This window comes from Caenorhabditis remanei, chromosome X (assembly GCF_010183535.1).
Source record: "Caenorhabditis remanei strain PX506 chromosome X, whole genome shotgun sequence".
Classification (NCBI taxonomy): domain Eukaryota; kingdom Metazoa; phylum Nematoda; class Chromadorea; order Rhabditida; family Rhabditidae; genus Caenorhabditis; species Caenorhabditis remanei.
Window position 1 is genome coordinate 14,583,018 of NC_071333.1, and position 19,362 is coordinate 14,602,379.

At 37.4% G+C, this 19,362-nt stretch overlaps 7 protein-coding genes across 7 annotated transcripts; 4 read left to right on the forward strand and 3 right to left on the reverse strand.

Annotated features, from left to right (window-relative positions):
• Positions 1–1,560: 1,560 nt before the first annotated feature.
• GCK72_024893 (uncharacterized protein) lies at positions 1,561–3,303 on the forward strand (the record flags this gene model as incomplete). The annotated part of the gene is made up of 7 exons (XM_053736101.1): positions 1,561–1,652; positions 1,700–1,785; positions 1,837–1,979; positions 2,027–2,161; positions 2,211–2,297; positions 2,346–2,463; positions 3,158–3,303. The coding sequence occupies 7 exons, from the start codon at positions 1,561–1,563 to the stop codon at positions 3,301–3,303; spliced, it is 807 nt and encodes a 268-aa protein (XP_053579667.1).
• Positions 3,304–4,603: 1,300 nt separating this feature from the next.
• Positions 4,604–4,934, forward strand: GCK72_024894 (uncharacterized protein; the record flags this gene model as incomplete). The annotated part of the gene is made up of 3 exons (XM_003099789.2): positions 4,604–4,678; positions 4,726–4,782; positions 4,839–4,934. 3 exons carry the CDS (start codon positions 4,604–4,606, stop codon positions 4,932–4,934), a joined length of 228 nt encoding a protein of 75 aa, XP_003099837.1.
• A 472-nt stretch (positions 4,935–5,406) lies between these two features.
• Positions 5,407–7,059, reverse strand: GCK72_024895 (uncharacterized protein; the record flags this gene model as incomplete). The annotated part of the gene is made up of 7 exons (XM_053736102.1): positions 5,407–5,528; positions 5,615–5,744; positions 5,797–5,938; positions 5,987–6,144; positions 6,192–6,346; positions 6,392–6,560; positions 6,607–7,059. 7 exons carry the CDS (start codon positions 7,057–7,059, stop codon positions 5,407–5,409), a joined length of 1,329 nt encoding a protein of 442 aa, XP_053579668.1.
• A 637-nt stretch (positions 7,060–7,696) lies between these two features.
• Positions 7,697–8,259, forward strand: GCK72_024896 (uncharacterized protein; the record flags this gene model as incomplete). The annotated part of the gene is made up of 3 exons (XM_003099787.2): positions 7,697–7,804; positions 7,895–8,064; positions 8,112–8,259. The coding sequence occupies 3 exons, from the start codon at positions 7,697–7,699 to the stop codon at positions 8,257–8,259; spliced, it is 426 nt and encodes a 141-aa protein (XP_003099835.2).
• Positions 8,260–12,605: 4,346 nt separating this feature from the next.
• Positions 12,606–13,181, forward strand: GCK72_024897 (uncharacterized protein; the record flags this gene model as incomplete). Its single annotated transcript, XM_003099794.2, has 3 exons — positions 12,606–12,792; positions 12,843–12,967; positions 13,017–13,181. The coding sequence occupies 3 exons, from the start codon at positions 12,606–12,608 to the stop codon at positions 13,179–13,181; spliced, it is 477 nt and encodes a 158-aa protein (XP_003099842.2).
• Positions 13,182–13,615: 434 nt separating this feature from the next.
• GCK72_024898 (uncharacterized protein) lies at positions 13,616–18,230 on the reverse strand (the record flags this gene model as incomplete). Its single annotated transcript, XM_053736103.1, has 9 exons — positions 13,616–13,776; positions 13,860–14,808; positions 14,860–15,113; positions 15,182–15,638; positions 15,694–15,792; positions 16,993–17,219; positions 17,299–17,677; positions 17,725–17,898; positions 18,108–18,230. The coding sequence occupies 9 exons, from the start codon at positions 18,228–18,230 to the stop codon at positions 13,616–13,618; spliced, it is 2,823 nt and encodes a 940-aa protein (XP_053579669.1).
• Positions 16,780–19,151, reverse strand: GCK72_024899 (uncharacterized protein; the record flags this gene model as incomplete). The annotated part of the gene is made up of 6 exons (XM_003099754.2): positions 16,780–16,797; positions 16,993–17,219; positions 17,299–17,677; positions 17,725–17,898; positions 18,108–18,231; positions 19,096–19,151. Coding segments are annotated over 6 exons (978 nt in total), but the record flags the coding sequence as incomplete, so codon positions are not given.
• Positions 19,152–19,362: the final 211 nt, after the last annotated feature.

Consider the following 19,362-nt stretch of genomic DNA (forward strand, 5'->3'; position numbering starts at 1 on the left):
TCGACCACACGATCCAGTTTCAAAAGAAGTTGTCAGATGTGCAAACACAAATATGGCTTGATAGCTGCATATATAATAAATTTTTTGGGATTGAATCCTAAAAAGAAGACACTGACCAAAACAAGTTATTATTTTGATTTGAAGAGAATCTAGAACTTATTCATTTCATTATTGTGGTCAGCTTTTGATTTTAATAAAAAAGGATAACACTAGATGATACGAGATGCACATTTTGAAAAGAATTAAACGTGGATTTTTTGTTGCTATAATCGTCAAAAAAAGGGTTAAAGCGAGAAAAGCAATAATGGAAAGGACTTGAGTGGAGGTATATAGTTCTTGCTTTGACAGCCCGAAAAGATGGTGACCGCACAGATAGTGTGCGCAAATATGTGGTTCACTGCCACATGTTGTGTTTTCTCTGCGGAAAGAGTCGATTTTCGTGTTACTTGGGAGGCCACCTGATAAGCAGGCGGAAGACGAATGATGCACTAATTAGGAAAAGAGAGGAAATGAGTTTTTGAAAACATGAATTTGTTTTTGTACTGAGGTTAATCACACTTATATATATATATTATAAATACACACTCTGTTTTGTACTGTTTCATAGAAAAACAGAGAACTCAATACATCAAAATGCAGGAATGGCAATAGGCTTTCAGGTTTTTAAGGGTTAGTTGAGAAAACTAAATGAAATTGAGGTTATGTGTTTACGCATTCCACAAAAGACAAAAATAATATTGCTTATAGAATACCACCGCAATAAAAGGCGGAATCTACTGAAAACAACGTAACAAGTTTTCATCAAAATAAAAGAAATGGGAAATTTGTCAATAGATTCCAGAGCCTTTGAATTACTAAATTTTCAAAAACAGTGAAATTTTTAGTATTACCGTAGCTTATAATATGGACATACATTTTTTGAGGTAATGCATCAACTTTTTTTAACTATGTGCAGGTGACTAAAATTGAAATATTTTACAAAAAGTTTCGAGCACATTTTTCCACGAATTTCTCGAAACTTGAATAAGGTTTGTGCGCAGCGATATCAGTACATGTTGAGTGCATTTAGGACATAACTGTCAAAATCTGTGTATTCTTTCATAGCTATATCGATATTCCAACTTTCCCAATCTTCTATTATAGATCACGGTTTGATTTGTGCACAACATCTTATCACTCCTTGTGACGCATGGTTTTTGTGTTTCTGCTACTGTACTGATTACATTATAACATAATTCAACTTATTTTGGTCACCTGTGCTTTAATTCTTGATTCTAATGCGCAGTTCTTCTATGTTTTTCTATAATCTCATTATCATGCGTCTATTTCGGAATTTATGACACCGATGCTCTCATACTCTCTACACTAAAAACCGCCACTGATAAATCTTCCATTGCCCAACATTTATTACCCTCCACGTAACGTTTAGAGCAATTATTGCCTTTTTCATATTTGATAATGTCTTTCTTCTTTTTCCGGTTTCACCATAATATGAACATGTACTAACGTTTTTCATTCTTCTGTTCAATGACTTCTGTCTAGTGTTTTTGTGTTTCAGGTATGAGTAAAGCCGGTTCATTGCCGAGATTCGTAGATGAATATGAAGATGACGAGGAGGTTGAACTCGTAGATGAACCGGATTGTGGAAAAAAGTGAGTGGTTTGTACTTTGGAAGTTCTCAAACTAAATTTTTTTACAGCTTGCGCAGTTTCCTCATTCGCTTGACGATTTCCCTGTTTCTGATCGCGTGTGTCTCCGGAGCTGTGATATGGTCTTTTGTTAATGGTTAGTTTGATTTGAGACACTATTCGTCGTAATAATTGTTCCAACAATCAGGTGAGAGTGGAACCGGTGGTGGAACTGAGCATCATCGTGATGCTTCCAAAAACTTCTCGATCTTCATTGATCAGTATTCTAAGAAAGAAGGATTATACATAACTACATACCGACTACCGGAAGGATCGAGTGATCAGGAGCCAGTGAGTTTTTATAATTCAGTATTGAATACTAAGTGGACGTTCTTTAGAAACAAGAAGAATATCAATCGTTCTGGTTCCAAAGCGATACCAATAAGACACTTGTTCATCAAATCACGCCGACAGTCACCATCTACGCATTCGAGCACCATTCATACTGGTATGATACTTCTGCTGCCAAACCGGTAATTCAAAATTTCATTGTAGAGAAAACGGATTACTTTGTGCTTTCAGAAATGCACATTCGACCCAAACATGAATTATTTGACATACATCAAAAATCTGGGAATGACCAATTTGGAAAGACATCATTCGGAATATGTGAGTAGTCCGGAAACAAAGGAAACTCAAAACCAATTTTCTTAACAGGAAGAAACACATAATGGAGAGAAAGTATTTGTGTATCAAGGAAATCCAAATGAAGTTTTGTTGACAAACGTGAATCAAACTGCATTCTTGGTGACAGCTTATGCAGATGCTACAACTGGTGAGAAGCGGTTTTTTGATTGTTTCTATCTTGACTTGTAAAAAAAGAATATCACAGCGGGGTACCTATAGTTTTTTTGTTTCTAGTCGGCTCGTGGTCAGTCATGTCCATTAGAGCATTGTGAGGGACCACTTCTTGAATGTAAAAATGTGGTTTTTATGTGACATTTGACTTTTGTGTCGGAAGTATGAAGATTGGTCCACAGTAAGAGTGACGGATTTCCTAGGTAGAGAACATTATGGAATACTTATCATTCTTTTTTATTTATTTTGTGCCATGTGCGAATTCGTATGAAGATCATGATCTACTATTGATATTTTACTAAAAGAATTTGAATTAAAACCATAATTTCCCAATTTTAATGTTTTGAACAAACACTTAAAAAAATAAGCTAAACGCAGTTGGATTCATAAAACTTTTACGAATTCTATTGTTCTATTGTTTTGAATTTTCTCGGAAAATGTTTTCTCAATTATCACGATTTTCTCTGAACATCTTCACAGAATTTTCGTAGAAAAGGACCCACGCTCGATCCTTTTTCTCCATTGAAATTCATACCCAACTTCTATTCAACACACGGCATTGACCCCCTCCCTCTCCTCCACAAATTGAATTGAGAACCCATTTCTCCCCCTCTTTTCAAGTTGCCTTTCTTGCAGTAAATAAAAAAAAAATTGAATTTTTCTATTTTCAGGAGCTCTACTCGCCTGGGACACCTATTTCACATCTGAAACGGATAGCAGTGAGATGGTTTTCAAGGCTTCTTACGAGTACCCAAACATGACACCAGCGAAGCCAGATCCATCCTATTTTGTAACTCCCACTGAATGCTCCCCATAGTTATTTTTGTGAATTTTGAGATTTTAGAAAAGAAAATAATAAACTAAAGGTTATTATAAAAAGTGCTTGCTCTGCTTTATACGTAAATTGTTGTTAGTACATACCATTTCCATTTCAAACTTCATTTCCTCTCTCTGCAATATATGCCTATTGAAATCGTATATCCATCAAAAGCGTCTTCCTCTATTTTTGGCATTTATAAACATGTAGGAGTGAGTGGCTCTTTTTTCGAAAAACAATTTGATTGGGGGATATGTCTTCAGTGGATTTTATTGTTAATCGAACACTTCAGAATTCTATTTCCTACTTCAAAGAAAATGTTATTCCCTTTCTAACCAAATCAAACATCGGGTCAAGTTTTGTTGTGGAAATTCACTTTTCTTGGAAGTCTTAAAAAAGATATGGGTCCTTCGAAGAAGTCAAGAAGACACTTTAATTTTCCCATGGCCACAATGGTCTTCCAAACTCACTCGACCGCTTAACGAAACCAAACCTCAACTTGAAATGAAAAACCATCACTTTCCGCTTTTTGACCACCAAAATGTCGCCGCGTCACTAAAAAGTCTATAAAGTGCTTCCCTGCTTTAAAATTCTTCACTTCTGAGGACCAATTCACGAGCATATTCCAATTTGTATTAAGCACGTGGACCCGTTAACTTTTCTTGTTGCTCAATCGCACTAATGGGGTTTTATGTGTTGTTTTTTTTGAAAGCGGTAGAAATAGAAGAAAAAAAAGATGTCACTTTTCATTTGCAAGGTCTTCTTTTCATTTCTCAACTCGTCTTCTGTATTGGCTCGCCATAGGCCTTGTTTTTATTTTTGGGTCTATTTTTACGAATGAAAAATTGAAAAAAGGTGGGCACCGGTATCCAGCCCCCACGCTAATTGTCTGAGGCTAATGTGATCTGAGGTCTTTGATTGTTTTTTGTGAGATTAGTTGTTAAGGTTTGAGGATTGAGTTACAGATCCTGATACCAAAAAACTGTATTCGTATGTAGGAAGTGCCGTGCTATAACAGGTACTGTTTTAATGCAGTTTTTACGGAATGTAATTTTAATGTTGAGATTCTATATTCAACTAGGGATGTTGACTTTATGTTCCAGCTTTACCACCCACATGATATCATTTCCTATAGACCTTCACCCTCATAACCACTTCAGTGTCACTTGAGAACTCATTCCTTTTTACTGAATTTTTTGTTCCGTTGGTTCATATTATTTTCCGCCTCACTTCTTCTTCGGCAGCTCAACATTTAAGGTTGAAAACATCAAACCCCATTTTATAGAGCCGCTCTGTCGAAATGTTCAACTTCAAACTTCTTCTCGCTATTTTCTTGTTTTTCATGGTTGCCGAGTCTACTGGCAAGGTTGTTAAGGTAAAATAGTCAAATTTAGATAATATAAACGAAATTACTGTTTTTAGTGGCACTCGGTTTCTTTCAACCAACCGTCATGGAGAACTTCTCAACGCTCGAGACAGGTAACACTATTTTCAGGGTGGACATGATATGATATTCACAGAGTCACAATTTTCAGATTCAAGGCTACGGCCCAATGTCGGCATTTGCTGAGAGCGGCTCTTCTCGTCCACTCTTTTTCGGTTCTTGGCGCAAACGTTTTGATGAGGAATAAGATTTCATCTTTTGTTCTCTCAAATTTTCAGGTTTCCTGTTCGTTTGCTTTGAGTATAAATAAAGTGTTGTTTTGTGAAATGGCGCTTTTTGCAAAAAAAAAACAATTTTTCATCAAGACCAGTCTATTCTTTCTAGATGTCTAGCCTTTTTAATTTTCTCTCATAATTTATTAGCAAGCTGAATCTTTGAATGACAACATTTCGTATTGACAATAATTAGTAGCGTGCAAACGATGAATTGTGTGGGAGCAGAAGCATGCAAAAGGTCAGAAGATAAATGTCAAAGTTGAAGTGAAGGATGATATTTGATCATGATCACATTTCAATATTTGAGAATAGTAAATGAGAAGAATGAGGCTGGAAAAAAAAAATAAATGGAGGTATGCGTGGAGATTAGTTTGTAGGGAGATCAAATTCAGAATGGAAATAAAATATTCAACGTATATTATGCAATGCTACAACTAGAAATATTCAAACAACCCAATCAGAAGTAACTGTCACATCGGCCGGGTACATGCTTTTGATGGTTTCGCTTCGATGAAGATACTGTTGAACGAATAGAAGTTTTTCGAACTTTGTCTTATTCAGCACTGCTGGAATACACCAATGATATAATATTTTTCAATGAGAACCATTGAATCAGACATGAGAAATTCTAAAAAAATTAAATCAAACTTACGTAATGTAACTCTGTTCCACAACAACTTGACGCGATCTTGTGGTAAGTTTGAAGGTTTCCAATAAATCACACTTGTTCCGCCATTCCTTGACTTTCTTTTTCTGACCAACTCAAATGCAGCAATATTGTTCTGAAAGATTTACCACGATTATGAAATTCTAGAATTTCAAATAAAGTATCACCTTTAAAACCAGAAGACAGATTTGTATAGTTCGTCCGTTTTTTGTTGCATTCCGAACTCGAAAGTATTCACAAGCATGTAGAAAAGGCCACATCAAAGAAATTCCGTCGGTCAGTTTGTAGTCAGGAATACGGAGTTGTGGTCTGCAGTTTTAGTGTTGGTATAGGCTTTACCTAGTTATTAGAACAAACTTTCTGATTTGAATTCCAGTCATGAAACATCTTTGAGAGATTGTTACCACCAGAGTTATGTCGCAATTTTCATCCGAACTGTGGTTGACTACTTGCCAGTAATAATTTTTTTGAAGAGACTCATACTGGAGAACCCAGCAAATGTCATCTTTGATTTTCTGTATATCAAAAGATATAAAATATTCAAATAGTATCAAAAACTAACATTTGATTGTGGGCAAACTTCACCCAAGAAGCAATGAACTCGAACTCCGACACGCATACATTTGTAATTAAGATGACCGAACAGTTGTTTATCTTGGAACTTGGACTTAATTGCATCGAAGTATTTCTGCTCATATACAGCGTTGCGGTAGAGACCTGCAAATTAAATAGTTTGAATAGCTGTATTTAGCAACTACAAACTTTCTGAAGCGATAACTGAAGAATCAATTCTAGAGTGCCATCTTTTCAAGACGAAAGGGAGAAAAATGAACTGAACGTATTGATGGTTGACAATATCAAAGAGGTTGGTGACCGATTTGTCTCTCCAAAAGAGTCCAGTGTAGTTGAGGTCGGTTTCGATAAGGGTGTGCTGGAAATAGGTATTCGTTATTTTTGACAAATAAAAAAATCCTTACCTCAGTATTCCTAAACAAGTTTGTGAACAATTCCTTGGCGCTAGAATCATGCTGGATAACAACATATGGCTTCTGTGATACATCTTCTCTGTACGCAGCTCTTGTCTTCACAAAAACTACGGGAACAATTTCATTCGTTGTAGGAATGAAGTCTCTTATACTTTGTTGAAACCTATTTGGGATATTGTCAGTGGTCTTCTTTTTAGTTGGCATGATTTTTTTTGCATTCGAATAGTTTTTGTCAAAGTATGGAATAACTTTGACAGCGTCGATAAGATAGGCATTCAATCTGGCTGATTGTTGAACGATATGCTTATCTCCAGCTTCTTCGTTTTCCTGAGCGTTTTGTACTCCATGGTCGTTTACTGGGTTTTCTTGGAATACTCTGATTTGACCTCCTTCAAAATGAAAAGGAGCCTTCGGTTCCCCATTTGGAGCAGCGGCGGGTAACATTGTGTTCATACGATAGGAATCCGTATAGATCTAAAAAAAATTTGATTTGCATGAAAATTTGTGAGGATTTCAAATTGGAAGAGTGGTTTTTTGTTTTTTTTTAATGTATAGAAGTTTTGATACGGATATTATTACGTTTGCGGCCGAAGGGTGCCAAAGGCGCATTTTATTTGTTTGAAAAAATCTCGAAGCGAAAAACATGATTTGCAGATCTTTTCAAACTTGCAATGATCAAAAATACGGTATTTGATCTTTTCAACTACGATACCATTTCGCGAAATCTTCAATAAATTAGATGCGCCTATGACACCCTCCGACAACAGATCGTAAGTTTATAATATGGCACATTCTATTCCGATACGAGTTCTTTACTTGTACTTTTTTCCTGTCTATTAAACACATCATTGTTCTTTCATTATAGATCACGTAGCCGCAATCAACTAACGTAAGCACGCTCAAAAGACACAGAGCAAAACATTCTGCTTTTGTTATCGTCGCTTTTTTCTCACTTGCAGCTGGTCTCGAATATTTCGCAATAAGTCGTGACCAAAGTAAAGGTAAACACGTTTGCCGCCCATCACGAGTAAGTATTATACGGAACCAACGTTATCGAGAACGGAATCGGCTGGTTGTCTATATGAAATATATTTTAGTTTCGTCATTCTTGTCACTTTTGCCGATTGGGTTGGCACGTATCGAAGAAATGGCGAAAGCTCCGATTGATTTTGAAGAAGAGTGGAGTAAGGTGAGTTACCTTTTTGTAATTCTACTCTAAGAGCTCATTTTATGATTCCTTGAGTTCCATCACGAAAAATCCATAAAAAAATTTATTCAGATTTCGAATGGAACGCTTGAAATTAAATGGTTCTACTTTCCAACTACTCAGAGTTTGAAAGTGGATATTGATAAAATCAAGCAAGTGAAAATTATGAGACAAGACAAGAGTTATGCTAAAAACTGGGGATCCGGTGACTTTACCACGTGGTGGGCTTGTGATATGAAGCGGTAAGAAGAAATACTAAATATGTAGATAAAAATCACGTAACTTTTAGCAACTTCCGTTCTCATCCAGAACGATTTTACAACGTGAAAGTGGATATTGGGGAAACGTTCAAAAAAGGATTCACTGTGAATGAACTTGACAAGTTCCTTGTGGCTATCAGAAAATGGCTTAAAGTTCAAAATATTGAGTTTGAGTGAGACGGTTTTCTTTATTTTTGGAATGTATATAATAAAGTTTTATTGTATGAGTCAGCGCATTGTGTTTTAAAAACCTTTGAATAAAGAGTGAACATCATTTTTGTTAAACAACCTGTTAATTGAATCTAGTTTGTTACTGTATATGACAATAGTGTGAATCATTCCGAAAGGTGGTTTACTAAAAAAGGCAATGTTTACTTATCCAAAGTCAGATATATATTTTTCGAACTATTTTCTCTCCATCGTTTTTTCAAGGTAGACTGATGTCAGTGAGCAGAGCACAGACAATTCCCAGCCTTTAGTTTTAAATCGTTTTCTGGTGATAAGAAACTGGAAGAAAAGGAAAGATACTTTGATTTTCATTAAGCGTGTATAGATTCAGGGTACATGTTCGAGAAAAAACAAAAGAAAGCGCATGAAGCCCTAGAAATATTTTGAAAAAACTGGTTGATCTTATAACTAGTTTTAAGAGGTTTAGTTTTATGAACTATTATATCATACGGCATAACAAAAAGACTATGTCAAACATTTTCTACTTTTCGGGTGAATGATGTTAGAATCATGAATGCTCATTAGTTCTACATGAAAACGTAAAGAATCAAATAACATTTTGTTATGGTAGATATCTCAGACAATGACGACAATGGATGCGCATCGTAGACTTTCACAGCATGAAATGACATTCGAAAAATACAAAAAATGTATATTCAAGTACAAAACGTTTCGCTCAGCTTGATGCCTCCATGACGTTGTGAAACTAGGAGTCATGACGACAGAGTCGGAATATTGACAAGTACGTCGAAGAAAGAAAAACATTAGAAGAAATTGATACATCTCGAAAATAAAGCAGAAAGAAATGGATATGTATACTAAACGGAAGAACATAAAACAGGTATCGCATGTGGGTATTATAGAATTAATCCACCATGTGCCTTACTTATCCTCCATTGTCCGGAAAGGAAGTCCTGAGGTAATCTGAGGGAGACAAAAGGTGTGGGAAAATGGCACTAATATAGCCGCATATAGACTTATCACGTTTTCATGTGGGAAGAAGCCTTAGGTGTTGAAACTAAAATCTTACGTATGTCATGAAATTATTTTTAGATAAAACGAGAAAAACGAAATTTCGAGATTATGAGGTCAGCAGATTCGAGGTAGCATGCACCGGAACCCTGATTCAAATTGTTGAAAATCAATAAAGCCAGAATAAAAAATCCGACAAGAAAGAAATGAAAATCGTTGTAGAATAAAAATCCACTGTCAGAAGCAAGTCTGATGTTTGATTGTCACCATCTCGAGACGACTCGGTAAACAACTCGTCTCTACCGATTCCTTGCGTTGCTAAGACATCGATCAAAAATGCCAGCTACAAAAAACTCGATTCCAGTTGAGAAAAAGTCAAAAAATCTCATCAAAACTACATTTTAAAATCTAAACAGGAGTGCGTTTGAGCTGCCAATGCGAAAAAACAAGAAGCGCGTGACTTGACAATCTCGACACCAGTCTACGGATGATGATGGGTTGGTAGGAGAAAAGAAGCATAATGTGTGAAATTGGGAAGAAATGGAGCCGTCTCGACGTAACACCGCCCACAGAATCGTTTTTATGGGAGAGTGATGTGTAAACGCAAAACGTACTACATTTGTTTCGTACATTTGACTCCCAAAAATAAGTGGACCAATTTGACATTTAGCTTTCTTCAGATGAAAGGAACAAATTGTGAAAAGATTTATTGCATGAAATAAAAACGAAAATTGAAAACGTCATCTGAAATGGGCGGCTAAGAGGTCCTGAATCGGAGAATTGGAAGGATGGTTGTATGACCAATTTTTTCAGAACCTTTCAGTTTTTAAAGCGTTTTTCTTTCTTTTAAAAATTTATTGAAAATAGTACTGATAAACATTTAGATGTGTATAAGAATAACAAACATGTTTGAATTTTTGAATTTTTGAGAAACCATACATTTGAAATGTTTTTTAAACATCTCTGAAATTTTCCTTGTTCTAGACAAACCCTTGGATTTTGATTAGAATCTGAAACCAACTTTCCTAAAACTTGGAAATTAAAACTTACTGTACCTTGACAATTTTCTGATCTGAAACTGGACATACAGAACTCATTTGAGTAACTTTGCAAGAATACCGGATGGCTCAATAGATGTATGTAGATCATAAACTTCACGTCTACATGCAAGTATTGTGCCATACGGTAAGGCAAAGTATAGTGTGGGGAATAATAAGGCACAAAAGTGAACAGAAATGGAAAAAAGTGTATTGCTTTCAACGTTTCATGCGTCCATTTATGAGATGCAGCGTGGAAGCGCTTCAACCAGCACGGGACTTCATTTCATTCGCAGCAATAATAGAGCTCTTTATGTCCATGGAAACTCGGAAAACGTTATTTTCAATAGATGGCAGGCACGCTTACCATTCATTGCACAATTGCAAGAGAAAAGGGGGTCATCACATCATATTTGAAATGCAATATGCAAAAATGAAACAGAGACAGGAGGATGATGGATCTGAAGAATTAAAGAAACGAGAAACGTAAAAAGATGAGCGAAACAGAACGTCATTTTTTATTGACACTTGATCCTCAAAAAAAACGGATTGCTGACCTTCTCACCATCAGATCTTTTGGTCTGATATAATCTGGTGTACTGAACGTTTTTAAAATTGCTAGAAAACCAATTACCAGTACCCATAGAGTTTTTGGAAGTAATATCAGTTTCAATGTTTTTTCCTCCAGAAAATACTTTTTGCGTGTTGACCCAAAAATATAATCATTATCCTTGGCAGTCATGTGATATATTCTGAATCTCCAATTAGGCTGAAATTCAAAAATAGACCATCTGGAAAATATCTGTAACTATTAGTTCGGTTCCCCATGTAACAGAGCTGTAAACTTTGAAATGTCTCGGTATTTTCAGTACAGTAAACAATTTTTTTGAGTGCTCCTGTTCGGAACGAATTCTCATCCCTTTTCTCAATTGGATACAAACACATTCGCTTTAACAACCAACAATCAGAACCCTAATCTAAAATCAGGGTAAATAATAGGTTATGTGAGTTTTGAAGTTCATTTACATAAATGCAGACAGATTTTTAGAATGATGTTGGTTTTTTTTATTTATCTAATTCACTTGACTAAACACTCAAATTTTCTCAAATTATACAGTTGAACTGATATATTTCTAAAGTTTCAAACGTGCGTTCATAAATGATCTCGAGTCTCCGGTTTTCCCATACTTGTAGATTCATGTAGCTCGGTTCCGATTGTTTTCTCACAGCAAAAAAAAACCAGAATTGCCACTTTGTCCTCCTATTTTTGTTGGTTGCATCTTTTCTTTTTTTATAAATTGAAAAATAAAAAGAATCTTGGCTCTCAATAAAACATTACAGCCAGACATGTACGATTATTAAACTCCGCCCCTTTCGGAGGTTAAAAGCATCTTCTTGTCTACAACAGACAAGACTTGTGTTTTGTACTTTTTCCTTCTGATTCTTATAATGGTTTGGTATAAACATTTTATTCAGAAAAAACTCATAACCAGTAATGCAAGGTCACATTTTGCTCTCCATACTCCTGCTTTGGGTATACACCGCCAACTGCCAGTGGTCGTTCGAAGAAATTTCACCGAGAGATAAACAAGGTGCTTGGCAGTTTCAACTGCATGAATCAAGTCGACAGATGATGGATCTTGAGGTGAGAGCATGGTAGACGTATTAGATGTTAGAGGTACAGTGCCATTCAGTAAGGATATCTAATTTTGCTTTTTTCAGTTGAAAATTTCCAATTTCAAAAGTGTGCCTCGGTCATATTTTTGTTCCAGAAAAAAAATTTAATAAATAATAGAGATCAAAAATACAGCTCTATTTTTGTAGTTGTAAACGTTTTTGTACTGACATTCCTTTTCAGAAAGTTATAGTTATTTTAGGGGAAACAGCTCACGAATTCTATTACTTTGTACTTATTTTTGCACTTTCAACTGGAAACATTTCTTTTTGGCCAGTACTGTATATCAGGCTGCTGGAAAACCGAATTCTCATTCTCTTAGACCTGGGTGGCCAAGAAAACCTCTTATCGTTTCAATAGACATAGTATTTCACTATCATGTAGACAAATGCTAATTGCTGTCGAGTCTACTTTTGAAGAGTAGTGCATTGATCTTTTAGACTGATAGCAGACCTAATATAAACAAATCAAGTTGATCAGTCTGATTGCAAATAATGCGGAATTGCTACTTTTGATTAACAACCAAAACAATATTATTTATCATACCTGCTCTAGATCTGCTTTTGAGAATATAGAATATTTAGAGAGCACACCGAAAAGATTTCCGGCGAATGCGTGAAGAGAACCGTACTCCAATACAAGAATGGAGTAATGGAGAGTTCAAAGTTAGTGATGTGATTGCACAAGGAGAACTTTTCTGTCGCTACTACATTTCCTTTGCTGACGATCCGGTGAACACTGTGAGAGGATTCGAGGTGGATCTCAAAATCATAGATGTTCAAGTTATTGATGTGCTCAGTAAGCGAATTGCAACGTTAAGCTCAAAATAAAGAACATTGTTTTTTCAGCTGGCGAGGAATATCCGGTTATCATACGAGGTCATAACTTTGTTTCCTACTACACAGGAGACGACATCAAAGGAACGAGATATGTCACAGTCAGAGTAAAACACACAGGATGTATCCCTCACCCAGTAAGTTTCTGTTTTCAATAAGCCAGTTACATTCTTCCCGTCTTTTCAGAAAACTTGTTATGCGGAAACCTACATTGCTACTTCCTTCGGACGCTACAACCAGGATAATCGTTTTCCGACGTTTGCCACAAACCTCGCAACAGCCTCATACGAAAAACACTGTTCCTGGATGAGACGCCTATTCAACTTCTGGCCGCTATCCCACTTCTTCTGAATCATTTTGTGTTGCCACCAGTTTACAAAATAAGTTGTCTTGACCTTCAGAACAAGTATTTCTGTGAATCCATCAGATTTTTGATTTCCTGTAGTTGTCTATCCGTCCCTATACCACTTTTCTTCAAATCGAATGAACTTTTCTTGATTAAAATCATTGACGAATGAAAAACTGATTTTAGTGCTTTATTGAATTCCTGTAAAGCTCCAGACCGGAAATACTGCACTCAGATAGATGCCATTTTTCTGAAAACAATATTGTCAAAAGTATCTGCAGACACGAAAATGGACAGCACAACATGAACTTTTCATCTTCAGAGCTTTCTCGATCAAGTTTATTTATTTATTTACAAACTACAATCAAAAACGTTATTCATAAAAATCACATCCATATAAAATCACATAACTGGATTAAAAGAAAGAACAGATGATCATTTAGAAGAGTCCATCGATAATTTCAGTGACTGGGTCAATAGTGATATCATAGAAGCATGGACGAGTGTTGAGTCCTGGCATTGTGGTCATCTCTCCGACAAGTGGGTAGATGAAACCGGCTCCGACAGAAGCGCGGACGTCGCGGATTGGGAGTGTGAAGCCTGAAAAGTGAATATTTGAAAGATGTATTCATTTTAAGGTAGCTGTTTTGTTAACAAAAATTAACAATGTTCGTATAACTTACCGGTTGGAGCTCCCTTCTTTGTTGGGTCCGAAGACAACGACAAATGAGTTTTGGCCATACAGATTGGTAGCTTGGAGAATCCTTGTCTGGTGTATCTCTCCAATTTCTCTTTTGCCTCATCGGAAAGTTCGATTCCATCAGCACCATAGATTTCCTTGGCGATTGTAGCAATCTTGTCTTCTAAGGACATTTCCAGGTTATAAAGGAACTTGAAATCCTTTGCAGGTCCTTCAGTAGCATGTACCAAGGACTCGGCAAGAGCAACTGCTCCGGCCCCTCCTTGAGACCAATGTTCGGAGACAACAGCGTCGAAAGCTCCGTATGATTTCGCCTTGGAGCAGACAAGTTCCAATTCCTTATCAGTGTCAGTTGCAAACTTGTTGACGCAGACAATGACTGGGATTCCAAATTTGTTAGCGTTCTCGATTTGTTTTCTCAAATTAGAGTCGCATCCTCCTTCAACGAGTGGAATGTTCTCGTCGAGGTATTCGTGTTTCAATGGTGCTCCAGCCACCACTGCTGGTCCACCTCCGTGCATTTTGAGTGCCCGCACAGTGGCCACTAGAACTACTGCGGATGGTTGAAGTCCGGAATAACGACATTTGATGTTGAAAAACTTCTCCATTCCAATGTCAGCTCCAAATCCAGCTTCAGTGATGACAAATCCGTCTTGTCCGACAAGTTTCAAGGCCACTTTGTCTGCGAGAATACTGCTTTGTCCATGAGCAATGTTGGCGAATGGTCCTGCATGAACGAAAACTGGTGTTCCTTCCAAAGTTTGCATAAGATTTGGACGGACGGTATCCCTCATGAGAACAGTCAACGCATCAGTGACTCCGATATCATCGGCAGTGACTGGGTTTCCTGCTTTGTCTGATCCAATTACAATTCGAGCGATTCTTTGTTGCATGTCGGCTAGAGATGTGGTTAAGGCGAGGATAGCCATGAGCTGGAAACAATATTTAGGTATTATCTACATTTTCTAGAACAGTATACGTACCTCACTAGCAACAGTGATATCGAATTGAGTAGTACGAGTATGTCCCTTCTCATTTGGTCCCAATCCAATCTCAATTTTTCTCAGGAATCTGTCATTTGTATCCATGACACGGTTCCAGGTGATCGTTGGTGGGTCAATGTTCAGACGGGCGAAGCTAACTCTTTGTTCTTCACTGAGGTGCTCGGCATCAGCAACACGTGGAATTCCAAGACGGTCGAGACGGCGGAGTTGGATTTCGGAGAGTGGGCGAACACCTGCAAATGATTATTAGTGTTTTTCCGTTCGCAGAGGTGTGGAATCTGAACCTGATTTCTATGCGTACCTTGTTTGTTCTTTGGAGCCAATCTGTTGAAAAGAGCATCAGTTGGTTGTGTTGACTCATGGAACATTCTAGCGTCAATTGCAGCAGCAAGAAGGTTGTTGGCAGCAGTGATTGCATGGATATCTCCGGTCAAGTGAAGGTTGAACTCCTCCATTGGAATGACTTGAGAGTATCCACCACCGGCAGCTCCTCCCTTGATTCCAAATGTTGGTCCTTGAGATGGCTGACGCACGCATGCGAACACATTTTTGTGGAGATGAGCTCCAAGAGCTTGGACTAATCCGATTGTTGTAGTAGACTTTCCTTCTCCAAGTGGCGTTGGAGTAATTCCGGCGACAACCACATATTTTCCGTTTTTCACATCGTTAAGTCTTTCGAGAATGTCGAGGGAGACTTTTGCTTTCTTGCGACCGTAGAGGTCCAGTTCATCTGGATGGATTCCAACTTCTCCGGCAACCTGAAATGTGATTATTCAGCTGCCAGCAAAATTTATAATTATTTAGTAATTATACCTTCTCAATGTCCTTTGGTGGTTGAGCTCTAGAAATTGCGATGTCCGATGGGACGGGTTGGAGAAGAGTTGGTTTCAAGTACTCGACATTCCAGGTGCTCTGAAAATAAATAATTAGAACTTTTCGCCTTCTTTTTTTAAAGTGATTTTTAGTTTTTGATCACCCAATTTTAGATTTAATCTGATTACCATTTTGTCGAATTTTCGACGCAAACAACGAAACAAATTAAGAATACGAGTAGGAGGAAAGATTGGAATCGCAATTTAGAAGTTGATTTTGAAGTTGATTTTCAATTTGTTTCTTATCATTCGAAAAGATTGCAGACGTTTTCTGATTCTAAAACTTGTCGGGAAACAGAAACAAAAACGATAAAATTCGAAGACCGCGTGGTCATTTTGGAGAATGAAATATGAAGGGGCGCACAAAAAATGTAAAATCGAAAATAAGACCGCAAAAATCGGAAAGTGTAGTTTTTAATCCTTTGTTTTTTTTTTCGTTTGGAAGGAAACACTACAGCTTTGAGAATTTCATTTTCAACACCTTTGAGTTCAAATTTGAACTATTCGACTATTTACACTTACCATGATTCAGTAGCCAAGAAAAAAAAGTTCACTTGGTGATGACACAAACAAAAGCGAATGATGCAAACAACTGCGATGGGATGGCAACTAAATACAAATACCTTGATAAGGCGGTGGGCAGAGCGTGTAGTCGAGACACACCGAGATATATGTAGACGCAGTAAAAACGTGCACGGGGCCCCCGCCGTCCTACCTTATTGATCGCGTTGCCCGATTATTCTTTGGTGGTGTGTCTCAACTTAACGAACCACGTGAACCTCGAAGACCACGATCTTTCTACGAATCAGGGCTGATTGAGTCCTAGGTCACCCAGATAAGATTGTTTATTTCAGTGAAAAGAAAGGAAAAAGCAAAAAACAACATCACAGTACAATAAGATAAGATTAATATGATGGCAATCCCAGATACAGAAAAAAAACACTTGAAAGGGAATGTTGAAAGGCACAATAAATAAATCACACGCAAAAATTGTGATTCTGGAAGCAAGTGATCAGCGGAAACACATTCAGTTGTCAAATTCCTCCTGAAATAAAGCAATTTGTGAATTTAAATTTTGTTGTGAACGTTGTGAAAGCAAACTGCTCAATGATGCCTAATAGTTCTTTGACTTTGCAACGTGCTATTCTTGAGTACTCCACAATAATTGTTGATAAGCCATTAGCACAAACAACTTTCAGAATTCAATTCATTCCCTAATAATATCCAACCAGAAACTTACATTTGCTTCCTTCCCGGCGAGACGTCTTCTTTTCGCTTGTTCGTAAGTGTTGCGAATAAGCATCGCCACGGTCATCGGTCCGACACCTCCTGGAACTGGAGTCAAGTACCCGGCGACTTCCTTGGCGGCCTCCGTGTCAACATCTCCGTAGATTTTGCGAGATGTTGGATCTTCACCAACGTTGATTCCGCAGTCAATAACGAATGCCCCTGGTTTAATCCAATCGGCTGGAATATTTGAGAATTGATAGTTAATAAACAATTGTTCAGTCTTGAAAACTGGATCTGGTCAAAATTAAACCCTAACCTTTGACAAAATGTTTCTTTCCAATGGCAACGATCAGAATATCAGCTCTCAAGCACTTCTCCTTGATGTTTGGAGTCTTTGAGTGACAAATTGTCACAGTTCCATGGTGCCACAAGAACAGAGCGGCTGCTGGTGACCCAACAATTTTCGACCGTCCCAACACAACCACTTCCTTTCCAGAAACAAAGTTTGGGTTCCCCGTGGCTTGTTGAACTAGGTACAGACATCCGAATGGAGTGCAAGGGAAGATTGTTCGCTGAAGCTCTCCACGAGCAAGTCGGCCAGCATTGATACGGGTAAGACCATCCACATCTTTCAGTGGGTCGATAAGGTCAATGATGTAGTCGGCGTCGATTTCGTGTTTGCAGTCTAGTGGGAGCTGAAAACAACTTTCATAAGAGTTTACAGTCACTTTTTTGTTTGTACCTGAACAATGATTCCGTCGATATTGTTGTCATGGTTCAATGCCATAATCTCGCGCTTCAAATCTCCTTGTGTAATAGTGTCTGGAAGTTTGATGAGCTTTCCGTGAGCTCCGATTTCCTGAGCTTTTTTGAGTTTTGCGTTGATGTACACATTGGAGTCTGAACGGTTGCCGACCTGCAAATTGGGAATTCTTTGTTTTCATGACCGTTGAATTTAAAATGTCATGAAAAACTAGTTGCTGGGGGCTGTAAAACATGCAGTGATTTCTGATAGTAAATTAGACTACAAAATACCGAAAAGCAAAAATATTGAATCATTTTTTCTATTGAAGCTTGTTTTTTGGACAAAACGATGCTTGATAACACTTTCTTATCAATTTTTACCTGTACAATAGCCAAAACCGCCTCGAAATGTGGATGGTGTTCACGTGTCTTTGCAATTTTCTCGCCAACATCATGAAGAACTTTCTTCGAGTATTCGAGTCCACTGACGATCTCCGCGACCATTCTGAAAACATAAAAAATATAGCAATTCAAGTTCAAAAACTATTCCAAGAAAAGAGACGAGTAGACGAGAAAGTACGAAACTCCAGTTGTACTTCACTATTCATGAGAAGAGACTAGTGCAAGAGATAGAGGGCAAGCTGATTGGAAGCTAAGCACATATTCACATTTCAAAAGAAGAGGGGCAACCAAAAAAATAAAACAGCAAGAAAAAGTTGAATATGCATAGCGGCCTGTGTTGTTTGTAAGGGAGTGTAAAAGTGGAGTTTGAAAACGGCTTGCCTTGTTATCTTATGCTGAAGATCGCTATGATTTTATGTGTCAACTGACTAGTGATGCTTGTCATCGACATTCGAATAAAAAGACATGTTCCTTGGTTAGGGTGTCAAATCTTCCGCATTGAAACAAGATTTAGTAGGGAAGAAGCAAAAATTAAAATAGACAAGGAACTTTATGGAAAATTATGAGGTGCGACAAATTTACACTAAAAAAAACCGAAGAAACCTAGCAGCTATGAATTAAAGTGCCGAATTTATTACTTATCGCTACTGATCGAAGCACTATGTTTGCAGTTCTTGCGCAGGGGGACCATAATAATCAATAAGCGGTGTGTTCTGTTGGTCGGTGTCTAGGTTACACGCGCACACACCGAAAATCGCAACCCTTCTACCCGAATCTTATCGTCCTCTCAATCCCATTGTGTTCTCCGCTTTATATCGTCAGATTGAGATCCATTTCTGTATAAGATCGCTGCGTCTAGGAAAAACGATAAGAAAACAATCAGAATCTTATCTCTTAAAAAGACAGTATCTTCTGCCGAACCACTAATTAATGTCATAAATCACTCTCAGCAAAAAGTAAAGATTACCTTGAGAATCTTTGTATCACGGATAGAACCATTGGCTTGCAAAGTTGTCTTTTGTGATAATTTGTGGCAGTATTGAATTTTATACTGATCGCTAAGAGAACAGCGGAGAACAACAACGCGTTCTTGGTTTGAAAACATGTTGTTGGAAAACTATTGATTAAGAGTTTCTGGCAGTGAATACACTATTTTGAATCGAAATGTTAAAACTAAAGAATAACACGCTCACTTGTATTAAACAAATCTACACAATAAGAATTAAAACAGAGA